Source organism: Haliaeetus leucocephalus, unplaced genomic scaffold (assembly GCF_000737465.1).
Source record: "Haliaeetus leucocephalus isolate CR32 unplaced genomic scaffold, Haliaeetus_leucocephalus-4.0 Scaffold657, whole genome shotgun sequence".
Taxonomy (NCBI): Eukaryota; Metazoa; Chordata; class Aves; order Accipitriformes; family Accipitridae; genus Haliaeetus; species Haliaeetus leucocephalus.
Genome location: NW_010973093.1, coordinates 5,752,964 through 5,780,489, shown reverse-complemented (window position 1 = coordinate 5,780,489; position 27,526 = coordinate 5,752,964). Strand labels below are relative to the sequence as shown.

General features: G+C 44.4%; 1 protein-coding gene across 1 annotated transcript in view; it reads left to right on the top strand.

Moving 5' to 3' along the window:
* Positions 1-27,526, top strand: part of DNAH9 (dynein, axonemal, heavy chain 9) — a 206,883-nt gene that overhangs the window by 159,416 nt on the left and 19,941 nt on the right. The window contains exons 61-63 of the mRNA XM_010579502.1: positions 1,320-1,468; positions 5,045-5,172; positions 24,483-24,710. Of these exons, the coding sequence (XP_010577804.1) occupies positions 1,320-1,468; positions 5,045-5,172; positions 24,483-24,710 (505 nt within the window). The remainder of the gene's footprint in view (positions 1-1,319; positions 1,469-5,044; positions 5,173-24,482; positions 24,711-27,526) is intronic.

The following is a 27,526-nucleotide window of genomic DNA, read 5'->3' as shown; positions in this document are numbered from 1 at the left end:
AGGGTATTTTTGCTTTTTGTTCTGGCACCATTTCTCAAATCCTACTGCTCATACTGTGAACCACCCCTATGAATACCTTGTTTCAAAGACACCAAGTGTAGGCACTCTTCCAGTCCTGTCTCTGAAGGCAGGCCTTCCTTTCCTGCATGTGTGGTCCATTTCAAAGTCTCGAAGTCACATTAGTTGTGTTTCTGAATCTCCAAGGCATCATTTCATAGAGCTGAGACTTGATGTAAACCAAGAATGTTGTGACCTCATATCTGATGGACTTCTTTAAACTTTGTGGACTAAAGCTTTCCAGCAACTCTTTACCAAATCTTGACCCAGAACAGAAAAATCTACTTGAAAGAGGCACCAAAGTGGAAGCTTTTTCTTTTGCAATCCTTTAGGCATTTCTATTCCAACTGCCTTTCACTAGTCCTTGAAGGAGATTCTCAGCTCTCTCAGAAAGAATTTGGCTGCCTTATTCTGGTAGTACCTACTGGGTGAAAACTGGCCGATGTTTTTCTTACCTGTGGTACTGAGGTTTTCAAAAGGCCTGAGTTATGCCTCTATACTAGAAGAGTAACTGCTTATTCCTGGGGTTTGAATATAACATTCCTACCTTTGAGTCAATATTCACTGTATCCTCTTTTTCTAAAGCAGTGATTTTGGAAGCTCATGCTGGGGAAATTCAGCCTGGACATTCTTCATGCCCTGTATTCTGTTCAGGAGGCAGCTGCGGAGCTGAATTTTTTCCTGTTCTCTCAGTTGTATTTTTCCTTGTGACTCTCATGCAGAGGCTAAGCTACATGCACTAGATATTCTTAGAGCTTTTCCCTTTTATCTTTCCAGAACAAAGCAATTTTGTAAATCATTTGGACCTTTTGTGACTTTTGGTGATAAATCTAAAGGAATGCTGTTTCCTCTCAAAGGCTTTATGGATTACAAAGTACACGGCAGTTTTCTGTACATTAACTTATTTCTTCTCTTCTGAGAAACCTTTGTTAGAATCAAGCCAGTACTTGTATTGAAATTCTGAATACAGCGTTGGGCTGGTAGGTCCCACTGTTTTCCCTTCTTATTTCCTTTTGTTTGTCAGATATTGGTGTGCCATGTGTCCTTTTACTCCTGTAAAAAGTGCTAAACATTGCTATTGAGTGATAACTCCAGAAGCCTAGCCTGCAGATCCTGTCTAAAATTATTTCATGCCCATTTTTTTCATTTAGTTTCTAATTTGTTTGAATCAGCAGAATCAAAACTAATTAAGTGATTATTTGCAGGGGAATCTGTCTTTTCTGAACAATAGTAGACAGGCAAAAATTTTTTCTTTCTGGCAGAGATTTTGTAGAAGAAAAGCTTGGCAGTAAATATGTGGTAGGGAGAGCCCTGGATTTTGCAACAACCTTTGAGGAATCAGGACCTGCAACCCCAGTGTTTTTTATCCTGTCCCCAGGAGTCGACCCACTGAAGGATGTGGAGAAACAAGGTAAATAAATCATGTCTCTAGGCATACCACAGCATTACTTTTTATCTTCTGCATAATTATCTTGGCATGACATTCTTGTTCTGTTTTTTTTTTTTTTCCCCTCATCTCTTTGTAGATAATGGAGTAATCTGTTAAAAATAGATAATTGTGAGAGAATGTGATTAGGTTTTTTTGGTTTTTTTTCTTCTTTTTTTTTTATTAAAGGATTTTGGATTTTCATCTAAAGTTTAAATTAAAGTTGTCTCTTTCCTGCATTGCCTGGATTCCCAGTGTGGTTCACACTGCAACAATTTCTGAGCTGGTCTTGTACACAACCTGTAATTTACATCAGAGATGTCTAATATGCTGTCAGATGGGTTGCCTTTTGCCAGGAAAGGTTGGACCAGATGATCCTTGAGGTCCCTTCCAACCTGGTATTCTATATGATTCTATGATAGCTAAAAATAAGTGACAGCTCTCTATAACAGTCTGCTGGTTAGTGGCAGAGTTTCCAGTTTTTACTCCCATCCTTCCTGAGTTGATTTTAGTGTGGATGGTCAGATGTAGTGCTGTCAGCTGGCTTCAAAACCAAAGGGGCTTCACGAAGGTGCCTTATTTGAGAAGGCAGTGATTTCCATTGTGCACTGACTGCTGTAGTCAGTGCCTGTGCTCTAAAGCTGCCAATGTGCAAAATTTGCTCTGGGTCTCAAATCCACTGTGGAGGGATTGCCATTTTCATCCTGGCTGTAGCAATTACAGTAGGTCTGGAAATGGGGTCACTTCTGACTGTTGAACAGAGGTAACTGCGGTCACTTCTTTCAAGACTGTTACAGTGGAGGGGCTCCATCCCTCTGGAGCAGAGGAGTCGGGTGCCTTTGGGTAGTGCTTTAGGGCTGCTCCTGATAGCCATTCTGCTCATCAGATGTCTTTTCTCTTTCTCCAGCAATGCGCTCGACATATCCCCAAGACCATGACTTGTGGTCAAGCCCCGATGCTCCCAGTGATGTGGAGTATAGTATATTTAAACTGTTTTAATTACATATCAGACTACCCTAGTACTGCTGCTGGCTGGTTTTTAGCAGGCAGGTCTCCAGACTAGACATCAGCAGGGCTGGCAGCCCCAGCAGAGAAACCAGTAACACTGAACTAAGCCATCATCCAGGCGAGTGGTAGAAGAACACTGACCTGTGGATTTCTTTTCCTCTCTATGATGCACCTTCTGGGTCATCCCAAAACAATGTTTGAGTCAGTCTTCACCCACATTCCCACAAGCAGCTTTCAGAGATGTTAAAGCCCAGTGCAGCCTGAGCCACAGGCCAGATCACAGTGCTCTGTTGTGGGGTGTTCCCGGGCTTTGCATTGTGCTTCATGCTCTTTCTGCCCTGATACCAGGTCTCATTATTGTGAACTGAAGGGGACCCCCTCTGAGGAAGGTCCTATCATGTGCCTGGATTCCATTTGGAGCCACGTCAGTGATCCTGTGCTCACTGTGTTCTTTTCTTGTATGGGAAATGAAGCACTAAAATCCAACCATGAATGGTTTAATTGGAATTGTAAAGATGAGTGTAGTTGAACACCTGGGGTTAGTCAGCCAGAAAAGTTACAGCAAGTAAAAGTGAAAAAAATCTAATGAAGTAAAACCATTGTTTCAGTGCAGCTGCACCGGCCTTCAAGTCTGCCTCACTGGGGTTTGGATTGGATTCATTATTCGGTATTTTCTCTGCCCTTCATTAGGTTTTATTAAAGCACAAGTCTGGCTAGATAATTCTTGTGAATGGCAGATAGCTTCTTCCAGATGCTGCCCACCCATGGGACCTTTCCTTGGCAACATGGGGAGGCCCCTGCAGCAAACACTGGTGGGCTTGGAAAGCTCCCCCACCTCCTTGGGGCAGCCTGACTGCACCGCCCCCTCTCCTCTCCAAGCCAGCAAGGAAGGAGGAAGGCTGGCATCGTCTTTGGTGAGGCAGCCAGCGCAGGCTCACTGTGTACCCTTCTGCAGTCCTGTTCCTATCCTTGAAGTGGAAATAACAACTGATACTGATTTTATTATTAATCACCTGGTTTGGGGTAGCAGCCTGCCTTCTGTAAATTGGCCCCATCCCTTCTTGAGAGGATGGGTCTTGAAGGCAGAGGAGAGATTAGCAGCTCTCAAAGTTGTCATCCACCAGACATGGTGAGAAAGAAAACTGGAAACTCTCAAATATGGGGAGGGCAGTATCCCAGGGGGTTGCTGTAGTAAGGCTAAGCAGAGAGCTTGAGCAACTGGAAGAGTTTGGATGTTTGTTTTACTTACGGCATCTGTTTCCAATCTTGTACCAAGAGCTGAATCCTAAGTCTTGCAAGACAAATCTTTTCCTTGTTTTACTATAAAAATTGTCTGCTTGTAGCAGAAATCAGGAATTAAGGGTGCACCATCTGCGCAAAGGCAAATCTGCATGCAGAGATAAATGTAGGGAATCCCAAGGGATCAGCACACGGGGACATGTGTACTGACTCCCTGGCTGAGCCAAATGCATCCTACTATGATGCAGGGAGCCAGTGTGGATGTTTGTCGGGCTGCTTCCCTCTGACAGCACAAATTGGTACTCATCTTCTGAGGAGCACGCAGCAGAGATAGCTTGCTCCAGGCAGTTGCTTGTCCTGTGAGACGAGAAGCAACTGGAGTCCTCCATCTTTGGATGACAGACAGATTCAGAAAAATAAACAGGAGATCTTTAGCCATGATCAGTTAAAGGGTCTGAGGCACTGGGGTGCTACAGAGAATTCGGGGGAGTCCGACAGAGTATCACAGACTAAATGAAGAAACACCAAATAGATGCCATCCTTCTTCCAGAGCAGGATAGTCAATTACATGGGGTTTGGGATTCCCACCCTGCACTGTGCAGACAGGGATGTCGAAGGGACTGTAGGAGATGGTCTGCAGTGCCTCCTGGAGCACCCCTTCCCGTGGGCTTTTCTGCAGTCCACCGACCGTGGGCCTTCACACACGTGGGATGCTTCCTACAGTGGTGGTGCACTCAGAGGCAACTCCACACCTGCCAAAGCCCATGATGATCCAGGAGAAATCTGCAGGGCTGACTGATCTCTAGATCCAAGAAATCTGGGAGGCCTTGGTCGAGGCCGCAGAAAGCTCACACAGACTTCATTTCAGCTGCCCTCTCAAAACTGAATACATTCCTAAGATTACTGGCTGCTTCTAGCATGCATCGCAGGGTGCATTTCCCCACCGAACGATGTCTTGTTCAAAGCCTATTTAATCAGCAGGAAATTATTTTAATTTCCTATCACTGTAAAATATGTTTTTACACAAGGTTGCAGGGGAATACTGTTCTTTAAACAAGAGGCACTTTGTAATAATGTACCTTTGTGTTGATGCTGCTCTGTAATTAAAAGTAGTTTGGAAGAAGCCACTACTGTTTTCAGTGCTTTGGCAAGGAGTGTGCGAGAGACAAGATAACTATTATAAGAAGTGTGATAGCTCTTCTGTGAGGGTTTTTGATAAGACTGAACTCTGCCTCACTGCTGCTGTGTGAGCTCAGCTGTGCTGCCTGCTGTTCCAGGTAAAAGTGCTGAACGTTGCTCTTTTTTTTCTTTTAGGGAAGAAACTTGGTTATACATTTAACAACAGGAATTTCCACAATGTTTCCCTTGGACAAGGTCAAGAGGTAGTTGCTGAACAAGCTCTAGATCTGGCTGCGAAGGAGGGTCACTGGGTCATCCTTCAGGTACGGTGCCTTTGGAAGCAGTCCTGCCGTTCTCCCAGGTTACCTGATGCTGATCACCTTAGCAAGGGCAGTCTGTTGTTCTTATGTGGTGGGAGATGGGACAAGGTGTCATATGTGTGTCCAAAGCAGCTACCTTCTTGCTGCTATCTATTACTTTTATTGGGCATTGTCATTTTGGTTTTCTTGCTCTTTGAGCCTTCTGTAGGGTGTGTAGTTGTAGGGAGTCCTCTGAGGGAAGGTTGTGCTACACTTTCCCGTGCTTTTATTTGCTTCATGAATAAATAAAGAGCTTTGTTCTTAAGAGCTGTTAGACCAGTTCTCTTACTACCTCTCAAAATTTACCATGTATTTAAATGAGCAATGAGAACATGCACACCACCTTAGGAAAGGCAGAGGCAGTGGCGCCGATTCCTTTATGCATCCCAAAACTGGTAAATGTTTGAAGCTCTTATCGCAACTCGGCAAAATGTTTCAGAGCCTTTTCGGCTGTGAAGGGAGCTCTGTCTTTGTCAAGTGCTCTCTGGAGCCACTTACTCAGTGAGTGCTTGGGTTTGCTAATATGCAGAGTCAGTGATGCCAGCTCTCATTACAGGTCTTGGGAACCCCTCTGATTTCCTTGATGTGGATTTTATAAGTGTTTATTATCACTGCATTGTTTGGATAAAATTAGATTAAGACAAAGCTTTGTGTCCTGATCTGAGACTACAGGCCTGATTTTGGATTTAAATTAAATGCCATTGATATTTTGATCTTAATTTTTGCTTTTTTTGAAAGCTTCCTCTAAGGTACAATGCTGAGCTTTTCAAGAGCTTTTAATAGAGATGGCTGCAATACTGGCATCTGCCTTTGAGTCGGTGAAGAAAAAAATGTGCAGCTTTTTGAGACATTGCAGTCAGTAATGCAAAGCAAAGGGTTCTTTTCTACAATGATGGTTAGATCCTGTAAAGGATCTGTTAGCAATGTCAGCTTCCACATCTGTTGCTTCAGTGCTAGCAGATGAGTGCTGTGGGTCTGAAGTATTTTATTTCATCCATTCACATCTTCTCTGGTGGGCAGAGCAATCAGTAAGGGGTATATTCTGATTTAACACTGAAGGTTAAATCAGAAGAGCTGCAGAAATTAGATTTATATGAAAGAATGATTTTGTTGGTTGGGCCAACTGGTTTTCCAGCAACACTTGCCAAGTGTGACTATCTCTGGTGGCACAGAGCAGTCAGTTTACCCCGTGAGCTTAGAGAGGAGCTTAATTCATCTGGCCGCTAGCAGATTTTGATGCAAACTGCATGGGGCAAACTCAGCAGTCACAGCATTGGCCATTAGGACAGGTTGCCTGGTGCCAGTGTTGGACCTCCTCAGGGTCAGTCAGTTATCTGGGATCTTCTCTGGTGTAGTCTCAAAACTGATAAAACTTTATACATGTATATATTCTAGTTCTGTGTTGTGCTTTGGAATAAAGCAATATAGGCAAGACTGATTCAACACAGAGATCAGAGCTCTTTCTTCCTTTGTTTTTACTGTCATAGACCTTCTGAGCAGTGCAGGTAGTGAGGGCCCCGCTAGGAGCTGAAGTAATGCCTTGGTGGCACTTCACTTTTGGGACAAACTTGGAAACACCAGCAGGTGTTTGAGGCAGGCAATACCACTTCTCTCCAGCTTCTGTATTTGGTGTCTCAGTCAGGCACCTGGAGTAACAACAAAGCAATGGAACTTAATTGTCACTCAGACTGGCCAAGCTGCTCAGCTCCAGAACACGTCTCTGTATCTCACTTTGTGTTCCCATCTCCTTCCAAGGGCTGGAGCTTCATGTAAAATGAGAAAGAGGGAGAGCAGCCTGAGGGGTAGATATGTGTCTCCTACATTGACAGACAAGACTCCCCTAGTCAAAACAAAACTCTTCTATGGTCAGCAGACATCCACCTGAAATTAAATCACCCTCTGGACAAACTATTTTTTATAAGGTTGGAGAAACTATTTTCACAACGCTGAAACTCTGACCTCTCCAACTACTGGTAAAATCAGTATCCAAACTCATCACAGCAGGAGTCAGTGGGTAAGAGTCCCACAAAGGATTCTCCTGTCATTTCAGTCATAGGTGGATCATAGCAAATATTTGCCACATGGTAGTTTATTTGGCAAGATTTTTCCTGCAAGGCTTTTGATAACAAATACCTTGCAAAGGGTTTCAGGAGTGTTGTAGATCAGCTGCACACGATCTGGAATGACACAGACAACTCAATTTACAAAAGTGTCCTAGGATTTGTGAATCATTGCATTAATAATAAAAGAGAGGACAGAGCAGATCTCAAGAGGCAGTCAGGGTAATTTTACCCAGGTTAATTAAACTCATTTGGAGGCTGTATCCTACCCACTGGACAGTTATAGTCAGGCTTCCCATTTACTTTTCAGCAGACAAAAAGCAACTGTTAGGTTCACTTCTGTATTTTGCTGTCCACTGAACAACTCAGCTCACGTGGAGTAGACCTCCCCTTCCATCCACTGAATTTGCTGTCTGATATCAACTCATACACACGTTCTCTAAGACAAATTCTTGATATGATCACCAAGTTGCTCTTATGCATGTAGTTCATTACTGGTCCGTGATTGGAACCAGAAATAATGATAGTCAAGTAGTTTGAGCAATAACGAGTTGAGGAATTAGGTTTGTGGGAACTGCTTGTTAAGGGATATTGAAACAGTTGGGAAGTCCTTATTGGATTACAGAAGCAGGACCACTGTTGTGTTGGGAAGGGCTGCTGTCCTGGGACCAATTCCTTCTTAATTGTATTGACCAGCCAGTGTTGCCTTCTGACATCGTAGGAAGCAAAATTAAAAAACAACATCCATGTCTCCCCTGGGAACTTGAAAGTTTGTCAACTTACTCTGAAAATGGAGATTTTCATGAATTACTAATCTTATAAGAGAGAACAACAGAAAGCCACCCAATCATTCATTCCCATGGAAAGCAAATCACTCTCACACTGGCAGAGCCTGACCAGTGCAGCTGCCTGCCCCTCTCTCATCAGCATTGTAGCTATCTTGTACCTTCAGCTTTGCTGAGATCCTACCCCTTGCCATCACAGTACCCACACTGGTACTATTTGATAACGCAGATGATGAGAGAATGAAATCCACGGATAAAATTATTCTCTACAAATTCAGGTGGTCCAGCTGCAAAATAGGAACCCCCTATGGCAAAAGTGCAGTTGTCTGAAGAACTTGTTACTTGAGGGCTGCAGACACAAACCCCAGTGCAAGCCCAGCAGCTGCTCTTTTCTAAATTGTTGGCATTAGAGAACTGAGGCTGATCTTTGAGCTCCACAAAAATCCATTTGATATCAGGTTCAGCCTCTGGGTCTCCTTAGAAACAATTCATAGGTTTGGAGGGTTTTAAACCAGATTTTTCTGGCTGTAATAAGGGCACAGAACATTAGTACACCGTCTAACCCCTTGGGATTGAGCTTCCAACATCATGTGTCAAATGTACTTTGAAGTGTTAGTAATGACTGGTGGAAAGGGGTCTGCTGTGGGGGTAGGACAACAATGAAACAATATCTTGAAAGACTGAAGAAAGTTTTACATAGATTTAGATTTTTGTATTATCACAAAACACAATTTTCTCAAAACCCTTTTTGTTGCCAGGAGTATTTAGACCTGTCTTTTAGGTAAGCCCTTTTTGTAACTGTGTTGTTCATGGTCTGTAGTAGAAGATTTAAGGAAAAGGCTGCACAAATGCTTGGTGGTAGCTATAATGCAGCTTACAGAGCAGGTCAAATCAATGCTCATTCTTTTGGTGACCCTCAGCAGCATGTTTCCTGATAGAACTGATCATAGGGGCTGTGAAGCTGCTACACCATACCTGGTTAACACGTTGATTGATCATTACAAGATAGAAGCAGCAGAAAAAGTGGATATTGAAGCTGCGAGAGCAGCTTTAAAGTCTGTATTCAGACAGGGCGGCATCAATCATGTCTGTACCAATGGGCTAGGAGGGCTGAGGCATGCAAGGGGACCTGAGGAAGGTGCATGGCTGTGGACTCACCCCACTCCTGAAAGTGCTCAAGTCCCATGAATGGGAGTCAGGTACATGAAACATCTCCAGGAATCACAGCTCCTATATAACCAGTTTCCCTCTTCTGCACCAGTCAGTGTTTCTTGTATTTTGGTGCTTTTTCATTTTTATTTTTTGAATCTTTATTTTTGCCCTTATTAACTTCCACTTCTTAGCAAAAAGGTTTTTTGGGGGAGAAAACAGCAAGATTTTTTTTTTTTTTATGCTGCAAATATCAGTGCAGAGTGTTTGATTATTCCAGAATGTCTTAAAGAAAAGAAACAGGAAACAGAAAAAAAGGAAGTTACAGAAGCCAGCCCTTGGCATGTAGGTTTCAGCTTTGACACATTGACATCTTCTGCCCAAGAAAAGATGTGCCAGAAACCTCTTGGCCAGCTTTATTGTGCTCTACATGGGCCATAGCTCTATGCTGGTCCCCAGTAGGCAGTAGCCTGCAAAGGTTTGGTCTCTGGTTAGGTCACACCCAAATGGCCGTTAACAACGGTTCAACTGGTCTTCATTTCCATGAGAAAGAAATTGAGACAAAGAGAAGAACCAGAAGTTTCTTTTATAGTAGGTTTTTTCAAATATGCAATCCCACTGCTTTGGCACTCTGAAAATCCACAAAAAACATCAGAAAAAAATTCAAATGGAAATAAATGCACATATTAGTAGCTCATCCCCCCTCACCTTAATATTTCTTTCAGGTTATAAGAAAAATTTTAATAGTTTTTTGTATTCTCATTGATAAGGTTGGGAGAAATGCAGGTTCTGTCAAGCCACAAGCTGTGGGATACTCTGCAGGTCATTAAATCAGAAAACGAATTTCCTTTTCAAGAGTTTTCAAATGCTGTATATTCCTTTTGCCCCAAGCAAACAAACGCTCTTTTTTTTCAAGATGTGAAATGGAGTTACATTTGAGTATTTGGCTGATGGAAAGTAGCTCATTTCACAAAGGCTTGTGCTATCTCATTTGAAAGGGAATAAGCAGCTCTGGCAGGGAATGAAAAGCACTTCCCATAGGTTCACACAAGCACTTTTCTGAGAGGCAGGTGGGAAGAGCACAGCATTGGCATTCTTACAAGGAGTGTCTCTAGCACTTTAAGTGCAGAAACCTGGAGGTCCTAGGCATTGCACAAAAGGCACATTCAAGCAGGAGGAGATTTGGCAGTTGGGCTGAACATTTATTTAAAGTCTGTTCTCTCTCTTGGGTTTCTCAGAAAGATGGGAGGGGTGCCCAGCAGCTGCAGCAGTGTGACACCCTGAGAGAAGCATGATCTGTGCAGATCCCAACTAAATCATACTGTCGTGTGATGCCAGCATCTCAGCGCTGCAGCAGTGCCTCTTGGGGCTCTCCAGGGTGGATAGTCATCACCTCTTGCGCCTTCTGTTGGTTCCTCTGTGTTGCCCACCTCCCCAGCTGTCTCTGTGGGGTTGGATTGATGGAAAAGTTGTCCAGACTAGGACGTTATTCTAGGACAGGATGGTGGGGGAACACAGGGCTGTAGGATGTTGGCGTTGCACACACACAAAGTTTCACGCAGACACCAGGCACCACCTTCCTCTCCATAGGTTCCATTCATTTGAAAGAGTAGTGTTCAATTTTAAAGTGGAGATAGAGCTAAGTACCAGTTTGTTACTCGTGGCAAGTTCTGTAGCCTGGAAGGTAGGAAGCAGCTAGGTACCACAGCTAGGAGATGGTCTGAGAGTGCAGCAGGGCTCTGCCCTCTGCAGCTGACATTGGACGGAAGCTTCCTGTGATGAAGATCTTTCCACCTTGTGTAAAAATCCCCACATAGAGTTGAATAATCTCTCATCTCTCGTTGTGCAGCTGTGTTGGAAGATGAATCCCAGCAGACGCAGCAGACAGGGCTGTGCCCTTCCAGTCACAGCATCTTCTCAAGTTGCTCGTTGTGATTCCCTGGTCCCTTCCTGGAATATTTTGGCTGTGAAAGTCTCAGTGCTGGCTCTCTTCCAAGGTTGAAAGATGTGCTGTCCTTGAGGGCTGGCTGTTTGAAACTCCCACACAAGCAAACTTTTCTTGAAAACAACGTTTATTAAAAATAGGAGGAAAATCAGATCAAAGAGCATGATGTGCTCAACTCAGAGGGCCAGATAGTCTGTATCCTAGAATATTAAAACTCTGGCAGAAGAAACTGCAAGTCCATTGCAAGTCTTTGTAATGAATCTGTCAAATCAGAGGGTGCCATCTGACTAGCAATTAACAGATTCTTTAGCATCTGTATTTAAAACAGTGGGAAATTATTGGAGCAAATGAATTAGTCTAAACTCAACAGTATGCAAAGTTTCAGAACAGACTTTGAAGGACAAACTAAGTAAACAATTGTAGGTAAATGTATCAAATGTAATAAGAATTTGCTAAAGATGGATGAGGTCTATTTGATACTTTGCACTGTGAAGGTAACTGAAGTTTTAGAGGAAATACAGCAGCTCTAACTGATGTGGACTGTAGTAGAGCTGCAGAGACAGTGCCACACAGGAACGTGCTAGGGAAGCTGCAGAAGTTGAATGTTGCTAGCAGAACTCCTGAGGAACAGTCATGGGGCCAGTCTTACTTTAGGCATGACCTTGTTTTAAAAAAATGAGTATGTGTTAACGGCTGTGCACTAACACATTATTAAGAGAGGTGACATTGATAGAGAAGAAGATCGAAATGTGATACAGGAACACTGGAGCAGCCTGTAGGTCTGGAGTTGTCGTAATGGGATGAAATTTAAAGAACAGTGCAAGGTCATGTACTCAGGACTAATAACAAAGAGAAAAAGAGCTGCTTCAGGTAGGAGATATTCTTGCAATGAAAACAGCAGGTATGAACTGGAAGTGGAACGTTCTTTGGCTGACTGAGCAGTGAAGGTCCACCACAGCCTCCCCAGAGTTGTGGTGGCAAAGCCCTAAATGTTTTTAAGAGGGTGTTTAATAAATTTATGGGTGGGTCTTGGCATGTCTGTTATGTCTTATTTCCTGTCTTTCCTGCTGTCCTGATTTTGTAGGCACTTCACATCGTAGTATCTGCTGCTTTAACTGAATGAAAATAGGTAATAGCAATGTGGGAATTTGTGGGAGATCATGCAAACATTAGGCAAGGTGAGAACAGAATAAACCCAATTTATATGATGTACCTGTTGTAATCTGGTTTCCTGTGAATAGCTGTGGGCACGGAAAGAATGATTAATCTCACCTCCAGTCCTAGGTAGGAAGGGTCTCTGCTGAAGGATACTCCGTTCTTCTCTCTGGGCACACTATAGGAAGCAGAGATAACCAACTGAGTTTATAATGTTTTGACAGATGAAGCTTGGGGGTATCCATGTGGAGAGCCAGTCTTCACACACATTCCTGTTTGCCTTGGTAGGGGTCACATCCAACTGCACCAAGGGCAGCTTCAGCATCTCACACACAGCATGGGGAACAGACTGGAAGAATTACAGATCCGTGTGCAGTCATAGGACTACAGTCTCATCGGGATCCCAGAGATGTGCTGGGATAGCTCATGTGACTGAGTGCTGCCATGAATGTAGAGCAGCAGGAATGGGAATGGGTGAGGAGCCAGCTGAGAGCTTATGGGTCAGGATCAGTTGGTGGATTAATCTGGCTGAGGTTGTGGTGGGTTTCTGCTACAGACCACCTGATCAGGAAGAAGAAGTAGATGAGGCTGTGTTCAGACAACTGGAGGAAGCCTCACTTTCACAGGCCATGTTCCTCATGGTGGGATTTCAACCACCCTAATATCTGCTGGTGGGCTAACACAGCAGGGCACAGGCAATCCAGAAGGTTTCTGGAGGGCATTGATGACAAAGTCCTGGCACAGGTGATTGAGGAACTGATGAGGGGAGGTTCTCTGCTGGACCCGTTGCGCACAAACAAGGAAAACTGGTTGATGATCTGTAGGTCAGGAGCAGCTTTGGCTACAGTGACCATGAGATGATGGAGTTTAGGATCCTGAGAGAAGGGAACAAAGCAAAAAGGAAGATCACAAGCCTGGATTTCAGGAGAGCAGACTTTGGCCATTTCAGGGATCTGCTTGGAAGAATCCTGTGGGCTATGGTCCTGGAAATAAGAGGGGTCCAGGAGAGCTCACTGATATTCAGGAATCACCTCTTCTAAGCTCAAGAATGGTTTATCATCAGCATGAAGTCCAGCTGGAGGCCATTTACTAGTGGTATACCCCCAGGGGGTGGTACTGGGTCCTATACTGTTAAACACCTTCGTTAATGAGCTAGATGATGGGACAGAGTGCACCCTCAGCAAGTTTGCAGATAATGTAAAAGTGTTGAGACATGATTGATAGACTAGATGGGTGTCCTGCCATTCAGAGGGATCTGGACAGGCTGGAGAATTGGTCTGGCAGGAACTTCATGATATCCAATAAAAAGAAAAGTTGAGTCCTGCACCTGAGGAGGAATAACCTCCTGCACCAGTATGCTCTGGGGACCAACTGCCTGGAAAGCAGCTTTGCAGGAAAAGGATTTGGGAGTCCTGGTGCACAACAAGCTGAACATGAGCCAGCAGTGTGCCCTTGCAGCATAAAGTGTGTCTGCTTCTTTTTCCTCTCTGGGCCTACTTGAAAGCTTTTTGCTAAGACAGTGACCATCACAATCACCAAATTATGTTTATCAGCCTAATAGCAAAGAAGCAGTGAAATTTGTTTACATATTTACAGAGGTATGTCTGAATGAACTGATGCAGGGAAAAGTTCAGACATTAGATATTTCAAATTTAATTATAGTCGTCATCCATTAGCCAAAATGTCACTTCCATCTCTTTGCGATCAAGTTAATTTAATTCATGAGCATCTTTCCATTTTCATAGGTTGTTGCTTCACTGAGTCAGGTTCATGTACTAAATTGAATAACGGTGAGCTCCTAGAGCAAAACTGTATGAGATTCAGACACTGGCAGAGCCCTTCTTATTGCATCGTAAATACAATGGAGCCTTTTTCTGTGCACTTCACAACTAGTCCTAGCTACAAGCAAGAGAGATATATTGTCCTGTATGAGATATATTGTCCATTCAAGGCACATATAAGCACTTGGCACTGAGCCTCTGCTCCAGTAAAGAGACTAATTTTCCTTCCAGCCACAGTATCTTTTCCTTCCTAGATGTATACAAAAGGAGAAATACCCACTCTACCTCCAGTTCTCCTTCATGATTTTGGGACAAATACTCAGATGGAGAAAGGTATTGGATTTCAGACAGCTGTTTTCCTTCCCATTTCATGTCACAACAGCCATTCCCAAGTTTTTCCAATTGCTAATCCACTTACAGACCAGCAAGTAATCCAAATATTGATCTGAGATTGAATTAAGTTTCTGTTGGGCCTTCAATACCTTTGTAACTACTGCAGTCCCAGTTTTGTTGTACAGCTGCTCTGGAAACCTCTGTCTCAGGACATATTTTGGGTTAAAATACAAATGTAATGGAGTTCTCTTGAAAATAAAGTTTATTTACCTCCATTTCTTGAGATTAATCAAGCAATTGTCCTTTGCTGTGCATTTCACCTGCTCATCACTACCTACCTTTACATCTTATGAAGTTAAATTTGATAAGTTCCAACATTGTCCTTAAAATTTTGGGGAGGTCAGGTCAGTCCAGATTTTCTGTAGTTCATGCTCGTTTGCTCTCCGGCCTGGTAAATCCCAGCAGTTTCCCATACCACTAATGGCTGCTTTTGGGCTGAGGTCCAGATCTCAACTCTGGACTCTGGGGTTCAAGCAAAGGATGAAACACTGAATTGGTTGGAGAAGAGATGAAGACAAACTCAGATGCCTTCCTAAGCCTTAAATTGTGTCATATTCTGTATAAATACAGTCGATCCATGTGATGCCTGTTTTTCTGTTGTCGTATTTGATCAAAAGAAAAAAGAGGCCAGAGAGAGACCCAAGGTAGCAGTTGCCATTGCAGAAATGGTTTCAATGCATCTCTTCAGAAGAGGCAATATCCTGCCTTCATCTCTCCCTTGATTGCCCTCTCCTGTCTGACCATAGACTGCTGAGTCCACTGACCTTCTGTTTCTCCTGGGTACTACCAGCCTCTCATTAGACCCTCACCATGCTCTATTCACTCATTCAGTCCCCATTTACTCTTCTTGTATTTTTCTTTGTACCTGAATTTTTCCTTCTTCTCTGCCATCATCCTGAGGCAATGTCTGTACTTGTCAGTTAAACAGTACCAGGAGACATTTGTGGGACTGGACCTCAGCTGTCTGTCCTGTCTCCTCGTCAGCATAGATTCTGCTTCTGGTGTTGGATGAAGAGGTCTGGCTCTCCCCTTGGCAGTTCAGGAGTGAGGATAGGCCAAAGATCATTCACAATAGACATCTCATATATCACTCATCATATTTTTGAGCATAAACCAGGTCAATAGTGTAGAAAGGGGCAATTGTGAACAAATTAGCCCAGGAATAGTCTTAGGCACGTTTCCTTTACTATCATCAACATTAAAGCATGTCTGTGCTAAAAGAACAAGCAAAACATATTGTACTAATTTGAAAAATTGTCTTAAAAACAGATGTTTGCTGATATCCTGGAAGTGCTGTGAAGATTTCAGACCAGCCCTCTTTTGTCTTTTTTCTTCTGTTCCCTTTCTGCACTTGCATCTGCCTTCCATGTACCTTGACTAGTGAAAGGGTCATAGAACAGCCTATTTTTGCTCAGCTTTTAGTGGAAGAGGGCTAGGTTCTTGTTTGGAGGAGGGACTGCAGCAGATGTGGGTATATACAAATCCTGAGAGCAGTAAAGTTGCTACAGCACAGCTTTAGTATGGGGCCAGTGGTGGCCCTGCCAAGAACCTGGGTGCTAATAGAGGTGTAAAGCCCCCTCTGATGCTTGTACTGACTTGACTCAGCATTGCCAAATTGTGGAGACACATCCACAGAGGATAAGAATAGATGCACAGTTTTTAGTGCAGCAAAAGGCAGAGTGGTGCCACCATGTTCTTAATTGCTTAGTGGCTAAGGTGGGAGCAGAGAAGTGACACTGTTTGTAGATGACAGAGCTACTTAGTTTAACAGAGCCCAAGTAAGATGATGGGGAACCTCATAGGGCCCAGCAATACAAGAGGAACAGGCACTGTGTTCAGAGGTGAGTCTGAAGGATAACAAATTAATTGCACTTGCTCTTACGTGCTGTAATCCTCCGCCCTGATTGTGTGTGGAGAGGCTTAATGGGGGTTAAGGATTTCAGGGAGGGCTCAGTTAGTGCTGGCTGCAAGGATCAAACGTGTTCTTCCCTATCAAGTGTGACCATGGTGTGAGGTCTGAAAAAGCCTCAGGGTGATACTGCTGAAGTCCAGAGGTGAGAATGTGGTGCAGCCCTCACTGCCTGCCAAGTGGGGCACCTTTGGTAAGTTGGCTGCTGTAATTTCTCAGCTAGGGGAAGGCACATGCCAGAGACAGGGTAAAACTTGTCTGGTGCTTCCAGAGCTCTGATTCTGCCTCTCTCCACATAAAGCAACAGCAAGCTTGTTGCTCAGAAATAGCTTGGTCTCATAGACGTATGAGCAGGTGTTAGTGGTAGGGTCTGTGCTTATCCATTTTGGTCTCTGAGTCCTGTAACAGTATTCTCGTGATCATAGGCCTGCCTGTGGAAGGATAGAGCTGTTCCTGAGCACGTGTGGCATCGTCTCATGTGATGAAGCCTCACACTACCATTGACAGTAAGCATGGCCAAGGGAGGAGACTCTCTGCAGTGCCTCTTCCCTTTCCTTTTTTTTATACCCCAATATGATGCAGTGAGTATTGAAGAGTTGGGTTATCTCTGGACTGTAAAGCCTAGCTTTCAGATTTACTGTAAAAGCAGTGACTATTTTCTGAGAGCATCTTGCAAGAGAATAAGACTTTGTAAAAACAACTAATTCTCATTGCTCCAGGAGGTGATTTGCGATACAGTGTGAAGGAGAAAGCCACTTTCAGAAATGTGAAGGGTCTCCAGTTGCTATCAGCAAAGGGAATGCATTGTGGAGTGTGTGCTGGTTTATATATACATGGTGCTATTTCTGATGGTTACCATAGCAACACTTGCGTCCTGTGATATATGTTCTGCCTTGTTAAGTACAAACACACAGAGGTGCTGGGAAGCGACTTCCCAAAGAAAAGCCTCTGGTCTCCCATGTTCCTGCACGTGCACCCTAGCCCAGCTCTTGCTGCAGATCCTCATCCTCTGGTACCTGCTCTCAGTCATGCGCACTCCATAACGCAAAGTGGGAAAACAACAAAGGGCAAGGTACTGTGGTAATGGTCAGTGTGCATGGGAGGATGTTTCAGATTTCTTTTTTGCCTTCTTTTCAGCAGTTTGCTTTTTTAGCAGGAATCGGCCCCCACCCTCCTTTCATAAAGCAAGGTAATGAATTTGAGACTATTGCCTATTTCTGTCTGCAGCACAGGCCTAGACATGAGCTGTGAAAAAACAGAGATGCTAGGGAGTTGTCTTTTACCCTTGCACAATAGCTCTTTCACAGACTTCAAAATCTGGCTAAGAAAAAATGTAATAAAACAGTGAATTATCTTGCTGTGTCCTAGGTAAATGTGTCTTCAGGGGGGTCTTATGGAATGAGGAGCATGTAAAACTGATGCAGTGTAAACTGTACAGTGTGGTTTGGGGAGATAGTATTGTGAGTGCATGAAGTCCTGAGCCAAAGGAAGGTGGACAGGCTGGGCTATCCCCTCTTTCTCCTGAATAAGATGTAGAAGTAGCCCATGAAATTGGTGGAAGGCAGGTTTCAAAACAAGCAAGAGGAGGTGGTTCTTTGATCAACATGTAGCTCAGCAGTGATTGGTGTTAATGCAGCATTGTCTGTGTTATGTCGTTATTGGTAATTGACATATCATTCAATTATTATGACCACATAAGTTGTCATTAATCATGTTCTGTCAAGTTGTGTTATCTGACTGCTCAGAATTAATTTGCAAAGTTTCCCTCAAACCTGCGAATCCCCTCCACAGCATCTGTCTGTTTTTTGCAGACATACTCATTTGATCAAGTTATGAATTATTAGTACCAACCCATGTTTTGCTGCATATATTCCTCTTTTTTATCCCTTCTATCACAAAAAGATAGTATATAAATGCACTCAGTTATCATTAGATTAGAAATACTCCCTAAGTCGGCTGTTAGAAAGCAGTGATACTGACAAATAATGGTCATTGGTGTCGTGTTGACGTGAACAAAGTAATTATTTTTCAGCCATCTAACACCACAAAAGCAGATGTAGGAAGAAACTACCAATTAAAGGTGAAAATACTTAAGGTCAGGTGTGTAGTCTATTGTTAAACAGATACTTAATGCAGTTTTTCTTTTGCTATTTTGTTGAGCTCTTTCTGTATATTACTAAATCTCTGTGGCTGTTTGAAACACTTTAGTTACAGGTTTCAGTCCACTCCCACTTTATTATTGGACTTGTGTTTTTAGAATGGGTTGGTTGCCTGGACCCTGGGGATTACCTCATCTCTTGAAATCCTAAATGCATCAGGCAAGCACTGGTGCATCAGCAGTCAGATATAATTGCATTTTGTCTACTGCTCTTCACACAGTCATTGTTTATGACAAAACAACGCTTCCCCAGAACATGATTCCTTTGTTCAGGCATCTCCTCCTTGTCTCCCCCCACCCCCCAAACTCCATTTCACCCATGTAGCATGAGCACAGCCCTAAATCCTTTCAGGGAAGGAGACTGAATTTATGCAGTTCTAAATAAAAATGTTGTTCCCAGCCACGTGAATCAGATTTGGGGCAACAGGACTGGAGGGTGCAAGATGTCCATGGCTTCCCCAAACAGTAATTCTGTTGACTCATGTTTCTGAAGCAGCTGCCATCTCAGAGATGGAGGCTTGACCTCTGGCAGGAGTCGTCTAGCAATTTTATTTGACTTAGGGCATCAAGACAGCTCCATAAAATCTTGTGGAGAAGAGGGCAATATTGAAGTTAGCAAGCAGCAGAGAATGTGGTATTTACATTTAAAACACAGAGGTCTTGGGCAAGGAGACAGAAGCACAGGAGCTTTTCCTAGTTCTTTGTACACTTTGTACCCAGCCCTACAGAGGGTAAGAAAATGGAAATAGTTAAGTGCATATTTTTAAAAGATGTTACAGTCTTGAAAATGCAGTTGCGCACTTGCTGGGTTATTTTCTGATACTCCTGAAGCCAGTGAGACTAAGGTATCTCCCATATTACTAGAAGGCTTCTGAAAGCACCATGCATCCCTTTTAACTTCAGGTGCCTGTGATAGAAACAGCTCCATCTGACCCAGTCACCACAGCGCCATTTTCCAGGCCAGGGGGAGAGCTGGGCACTCTCACCAGAGTGATCCATCAGATGTACTGCACTCATCCGTTTTAGGATAAGATAACCTACCTGCCCCATGACTCTCCGGTGGGATGACTAGTTCAGCTGGAGACATCTCTGCTCAGACATACCCATATCCAGTACCCTTGAAAACTGGTACAGATCCACAGGCATAAAGCCATTGTGAAGGGAACTTGTACTGAAATTGTGCTTGTGCAACCAAGAACAGACTAGAGCTCTTGCTTTGTGACACTTGAGAGGGGAGTTACTCTCTTCACTGGGTAAAAAACTGGCTGGATGGACGAGCCCAGAGGGTTGTGGTGAATGGAGTTAAATCCAGTTGGCGGCGGGTCACAAGTGGTGTTCCCCAGGGCTCAGTATTGGGGCGAGTTCTGTTTAATATCTTTATCAATGATCTGGATGAGGGGATCAAGTGCACCCTCAGTAAGTGAGCGGATGACACCAAGTTGGGAGGGAGGGTTGATCTGCCTGAGGGTAGGAAGGCTCTACAGAGGGATCTGGACCAGCTGGATCGATGGACTGAGGCCAATTGTATGAGGTTCAACAAGACCGAGTGCTGGGTCCTGCACTTCAGTCACAACAACCCCATGCAGCGCTACAGGTTTGGGGAAGAGTGGCTGGAAAGCTGCCCGGCAGAAAAAGACCTGGGGGTGCTGGTTGACAGCTGGCTGAATGAGAGCCGTCAGTGTGCCCAGGTGGCCAAGGGGGCCAACAGCATCCTGGCCTGTATCAGAAATAGTGTGGCCAGCAGGAGCAGGGAGGTGGCTGTTCCCCTGTACTGAGCACTGCTAAGGCCGCACCTCGAGTCCTGTGTTCAGTTTTGGGCCCCTCACTACAGGAAAGACATTGGGGTGCTGGAGCGTGTTCAGAGAAGGGAACCAAGTTGGTGAGGGGCCTGGAGCACAAGTCTTATGAGGAGCGGCTGCGGGAACTGGGGCTGTTTAGTCTGGAGAAGAGGAGGGTGAGGGGAGACCTTATCGCTCTCTACAACTACCTGAAGGGGGTTGTAGTGAGGTGGGGGTTGGTCTCTTCTGTCAGGTGGCTGGAGATAGGAGGAGAGGAAATGGCCCCAAGTTGTGGCAGGGGAGGTTTAGGTTGGATATTGGGAAAAAATTCTTCACTGAAAGGGTTGTCAGGCATTGGAACAGGCTGCCCGGGGAAGTGGTGGAGTCACCATCCCTGGAGGTATTCAAAAAGCGCATAGACAAGGCACTTCAGGACATGGTTTAGTGGACATGGTTGATGGTTGGACTTGATGATCTTGAAGGTCTTTTCCAACTTAAATGATTCTATGACTCCATGATTCTATGAAGGAGGTAAACGTGCCTGCTAGACCAGCTGCTTGTAGAGACTGGGTGGCATTGCTTGCAGAGCCAAGACTGAGATCTACATACATCGCCACCTCTATTAGGAATCTGGAAGTCAGCCTTCACCATGATAACTACACATATAAATAGGGAGAAAAAAGTATAGTGAAGATACCAAATGTAAGCATACCAATCCTTAGCAGGATTCCTCTACAAAAGTGAGAGGTGACACTGATTTTTGCACCCAGGACTTGGCAAGGACGTGACAGTGTGCAAGGATAGTCACTGATGTGCAAAGGGGGCTGTTTCTGGATGTGACTGAGCTGTTAGTCTTTTCTCTCCTGAGGCACCCCAGCTCTTCTGGAGAGATGCATTACCATCCGGTCCTTCGTGATTCCTGGTCTGAGTGCTGACCCATCCCCCCAGCATTTGCAAGTACTGCAAATAATCTGTGACAGCAGCCACCACTCTGTCCCAACCTGGCTAAAGGACTTCATCTTTTCCTTTTCCACAACTGTTCATCCTCTTCTCCAGTCCTGGCTGGGATATCTCCATAAGTAGCTCACGAGAGGCACCTGAAACGTCCAACAGAAAAGCCAGAAGAGAGTTTCTGTGTTCTCATGAGGCAGCTGCCTTGATGTTCCTATGTGGCAACAGTCTATAAAAGCACCATACTGGGGCAGACCAAAGTGTTGCCAGCCCAGCTCCCTGCCTGTGAGAAGGCACATTCAGAATCTGAGGGAAAGGGTGTATAAACATTGCCAGTGTGCAGTGATGTTTCCATGGATCTAAGCTCAGCTTCATTCTGCAATTCTCTCAACTTCCACAGAAACCTGAGACAGTAAATTCACAGTTTAGTTATGTGTTGTATGAAAACGTACTTCCACTTACTCTTTTTAAACTTGCAGTCTGCTCTATTCATCCCTCCATTCTTGTTCTTCACTCACCCCCTCCACCCTGATCTCCTCTCTCCGCAAACTGGCGAGTCCATATCAGTTTAGTGTCTCCTTGTGTGGAAGGTATATCCTTTTGGGGATAGAGAAGTGAGAACTGGGTATTGTTTTCAAGATGAAGGCCCACCATTGGTTTACAGAGTGGCATAATAATGTTCGCAGTTTTATTCTCTGTTCTTTTGCTGACATTTGATTGCTTTCACATTATTAAGCATTGAACTATTGTTTGCAGGAAATAACCGTAAGGACTCTGGGATCTCTTCCCTGAGTGGTAATGGCTAATTCTGAACCCATTATTGTTTATATCTATAGCTAGGATTGTTTTTCTGTGTGCATTACTTTGCATCTATCAACACTGAATTTCTTCTGCCATATCATTGGCAGTCACTTAGAAAGATGGCACGCTTTTGCAGTTCTTTACCACCAGGTTTTATTTTCAGTACTTGAAATTACTTTGTCTTATGACTAATTTTGTCAGCTCACTAATCATTTGCTCTTTCAAGTAGTTTTTTAATATGGTGAGCAGCTCAAACTCCATCGGTAGATTCCCACCCCCTGTTTCCTGTGTCTTTACCGGTTGGTAGCCTATGATACTTCCCTCTTACCTGCAATAATACTGGCAACTGAAAGATAAGTAGCTGACACTGATGAAAATCCAAGCATGGAGATATACTGGCCCGTGAAGGCAACTCCACTATCCAGGGCAATGCCTGAAGCCGGTGTGGTGAGCTGCCTGCTGGAGCTCACCTTTCTAGCAACTGCAAAAGGAGTTTATGGTGACAAGCTCAGATTTGGATATCCCCCTATTAGCTATCTAAAATAGGTTGGAAATTTTAGATTCCTGGTTTTCTCTGACTCATACTGTTTGTGCGTTAATTCATGGTTTATTAGAGCACCTGCCAGTTTGCCTAGTGCATACCAAGGAGTAATGCAGCACTTCCATATCTGAGTTTCTTTAGGGTAGATACCATCTGGTCCTAGTAAATTGTTATTATTAGTTTATCAGTTTTTCCAAAAAACTCATCTGCTGCTTCACTTTAAGAGTCTTTCCAATGATTAAGGGATTGGAGCATCTGTCATATGAGGAGAGGCTGAGAGACCTGGGATTATTTAACCTCAAAAAACAATGGCTTAGAGGGATGTTTAATTACCTCATGGTAGGTGGAGTACAGAGGATGGAGCCAGGCTCTTCATAGTGGTGCCCAATGAAAGAGCAAGAGGCAATGGGCACAAATTCAAATACAGATTTCCCTTAAACATTATTATTTTATTTTTATTTTATTTTTTTACTGTGAGGATGGTTGAACACTGGCACAAGTTACCCAGACAGGTTGTGGAGGCTTCAGCCTTGGAGATAGCCAAAAACCCAACTGAATGCAGTTAGCAACCTGCTCTAGCCGACCCTGCTTTGAGCAGGAGGATTGGATGGATGATCTCCAGAGGTGTCTTCAGCCTCAGCATTTGAGTGATACCACCATTTAACACAGGCTGTAACAGTGAGACCCTCCCCAAGCTCTGCAGTGAATATTCCTGCAAATACGAGCTGTTTTGTGGTGGCCTTGCCTCTCTTGGGCACTCCCTGTACACCTTGATCATGTTTTAGTTTTATAGGCTCTCTGGTAGGTTTCTGGTTTCTGGAAAAGGCTTTATTATTAGTTTTTATGGTTTTCAGAATATTGCTTCTTAAAACATTTTTTGGCCTTACCATGACTGGATTTTGTGCTGTTTTCTGTTTTTCTCTTTTGGACACAATTTCCACTTTCTGAAGAATGTCATTTTACTCCTAATAGTCTTCATTACTCTGCTATTTAACCATGAGAGCTCCTTTCTGGTCCTTTTTATAGGTGATATATATTTATTCTAAGCCTTTAATATGGTTCCTTCATGTAATTTTCTTGCCACCTCCAAGCAGTTTATCTTTTTGGTGGCTGTTTTTAATTTAAGTTTAGTGAGTTCCTTGTCCTGTCTTTGGATAGGATAAATCACGTTCCAGAGTGCCTGTTAACACAGTCAGCTTAGATTATACACCTAACTTTAAAATGAGGGTAGTTTTAGCCTATGAATCCGTGCTGTGTGTGACCTGCCCCATTTGGAATATTAGAAAAAAGCTGTTTTCTTGCCTGGAATCTGCAACACTACATAGGACTCTAGCTGCAAAACTGAGGCTTCTCTTCATCCATTTCACCATGTCTGCATAATACTGCTTAATTTTCTGAGAGATATGTCTAATTAGTTGCATGAATAAATAAATATTTTATGTTAAATGTCTTTGTAAAACCACCTGCTTGACTTTTTTTCCCAGTAGCTGATATTGAGGGTCCTCACTGTTATTCTGTTAAAAATGAACATTTTCATTTGAGCTTGGTAGGTCTGGGGAAATAACTCTACTTCGTCAGCCATATATTACTGTAACAAGAAGGAGAGTATCATCACTGAGAACCCAAACAACCCAATAGCAGCTTGCTTCATTGCTGGTGATTTATATTGATTATTTTGAATTTAAAAGTGTACTTGATGTAACTGAGTATTTGGGGCTATGAATTGCACACAGGCACTGCTGGGACAAGTACCAAATTCTAGAGCCTTGGCAGGTGCCATTCATTGCTGTGATGGACTTGTTGCCTGCTCAGCGTGGGTGTAAATGGCAAGGGGACTGACAAAGTCTTGTTCCCTTTGTCCCTGCCAGAACATCCACCTGGTGGCCAAGTGGCTGAGTTCTCTGGAGAAGAAGCTGGAGCAGCACAGCGAGGGCAGCCACCAGGACTTCCGTGTCTTCATTAGTGCTGAGCCGGCACCCTCCCCTGACAGCCACATCATTCCACAGGGCATCCTGGAGAACTCCATCAAAATCACTAACGAGGCCCCGACCGGGATGCATGCAAACCTCCACAAAGCCCTCGATAACTTCAACCAGGTAGGACCGCAGCGGGGATCGCACCAGCAACTGGCCATCAGGTCAGCTTGGAGCTGCTGGAGCCCCGTGTAGAGTGGGATGTGTGTGGGCATTGCTGCTCCCAGGCAGGAGATGTGTGAGTCCCTTTGCATCATGTAGTCTCTGGATCCAACAACCCCCTCCTCTCTTCTCCAGAAGCTGGGCACAGGTCTTTTCCCAAGCACTGATTTTCCCAAGAGAGGACTCAGGTAATCCTGAGAGGCCTCTTTCTTGCAGAAGGTCACAGGATACCAGACTTCTGCCCAGTTTAATAATATTCTCACCAATGTGTGATCCTTAGAAAGGCTATTTTGTTACAGGATCAAACTTCTGAATGCAGCATTTGGGAGACTTTTGTCATGTTTCAACTTGATTTCTGTGTCTAACTCCTTTTTGGGCTGGCAAGTGACATTTTACATCTAACACCAAAAGACATGGAGAGGCAAGCAGGTTACACCTTGCTTTTCTGCCCTTTTGTTTGATCAGAGTTAGAGGTTCAGAACTGCTGATATGGTCACATCCCACATCACTCTTCAGAGCAGCGTAGGGGGGACTTGGTGTTGTGTGCCCAAAGGCCATTCAGCTCAAAACCTTGCTGACATGAGAAATGTTGCAAATTAGAGCTGAAATCTCCCTGCAGGGAGGACTTGCTTTGCCAGACAAGAGTGAAAAGTAGGCCATCTTGAGAATTGCTGGCCCACAAGAAGAATAGCCAATGGCAGGTTGCTTGTCGCTTTTATTGCGTGGTGACCACATACACTCCTGTTACAGCAGGCACCGTCTCCACTCTTTGTTGCTGAAACTGAAGCCGAGTCTCTTGTGCAGGGGACACAAAAGTGAAGTGTGTGGAAATGATGGGAAATATCCTTTTCTTGATGCTGCAGATGGTGTGGATCAATGTTAGAGTCGTCGTAATGCAGTGATTACACGAGCCTGCTTTGTGGCCTCACTTGGCAGCTCTGGGCAGGAGGCTGCCAACAGCATCGGGGCATGGATCAAGTGCCAGCGGCTCCCCGGGGAACAGCCTATGTGTCGAGGCATGCTGGAGCCTGGCGTGTCTCACTGCTGGAGGCAGCCGTGCTTCTGCTGACCCTGTTTTCCGCATGACACAAAAGGCTAAGGGCTAACCGCTCGCATTTATGATGATACCTTTCCTAGAGACACAGACCATTGCATTCTGCTGCCCTGAACACTCATTACCTTCATTCACACATTGCCATTATCTTGGCATGCTGAGCTCTCACAGCAAGACCCTGGCTGTTAAACATAGAGCAACCAGCAGGGCCTGAAGGTACTTTCACCCCTCGGACTGCCTTTTTGGATCACTAATGCTGAAGTTACTACGGCCTCTCCATTCTGCTGATGACTGTGCCAGGAACACATAGGGCAAACATTGCAGGACTGCTTTCTTATCTCTCCATACAGCCTCATGTCATTTGGGACTAGGCAAGAGCAACCACAGCCTGTTGTGGACCCCAGGCACTGGTCCACGGGGCAGAGAAATGGGGGCAGTTCACAACCATTTTTGCACTTAGATGTTGGTATGGAGGGAATCTCAAGTGCAGGAGCTACCATTGCTGAGCAGGTGAGGCGGGGAAGCACCATGCAAGGATTAATGCGAGTAGTCAGGGAAGATTATTCCATTTTTATCTACTGTCATTCATCATCTTGAACTCCACAAAACGTCCTGGAGAGCAAGGGAGGGGAGAACCCTCACCCCAAGTAACATTTTCATTCTGCCTCTGTTCATTTCAGTCAGATAGTAATTAGCATTTTCTAAATTGCTGGAGTATTATAAAACATCTCTTATCAGAAATCCTGGAGCGAGTGGGTGGGGCCCCTTTACACCTCATTTCCCTGCTTTATACAGAATGGGTGTTCAAATTAAGCTTTCAGCTGAAAGCTACAAAGAAGGCCCATTATTCTGTGTGGGGAATATTGTTCTTTGTAGCTGAAGAAAAATGCACAACTAAATAGAGAGGCTGAATGAGACTGAGCTGGATTCTTACTCAGTGTTCATTCAGGCAAGCTCCCCTTGAAGTCGAGGGATGTTTTCTAAAATGAGAAGGGTGGTCAGCACATATTTGAACCAGTTCTTCATCAGGTTGCTGATAATGAAGGGAGCTTAGAGTGCTGTCTAATCAAGGGGAAAACAGGGTTTGGGATGTTCTTGATCATCTTAGGCAGTTAGTCATCGTCTTGCACACTTCAGAGTAATGGATTTCTCTTTTTCAGCACAGACCCTGAGCTCTGTTATGCTCCCCAGCTGATTAGAGGTATAACACTGTATTTTTTTAAGATAAAGATAATAAAGGGAAGTCACTTTGTAGTCTTTGTCACATAGCAGAGTGGACTTAAAGGGGCTGTCCCTGGGGAGGGAAGATGGAGGAGCTGGTGTAGCTACTCCCTTCTTACTCAGCTGCTTGCTCAGCTGTGCAAGTCAGAGCCACCGTACCCTGGATATGCTATTCCCAGGGAGGGTTTGCAGGGACGTGGGTGAAGGTTCAGGCAAGCCCTTCCCAGCATGTTCATCTCCCAGGTCTGGGCAGATCTGTACTGTTGGCTGTGGGAGATCCCATCAGGTTCCTACCATGGGGCAGGGGATCCGCTGCCCAGTCACACCGCTTTTGCCAACGCAGAGCAAGGGCCAGAGCTGTGCAAGCCTCCACCTGGCTTCAGCCACAGAAAGGGGGTTCAGTTTCCCCCGTGAGAGCTGAGCTTCAGCCTCATGCCATGCACACAGCTCCAGCCCTTCATCCCTTCTGCTGTTCTGCTCTCCCGTAACGATGTTCATGCTG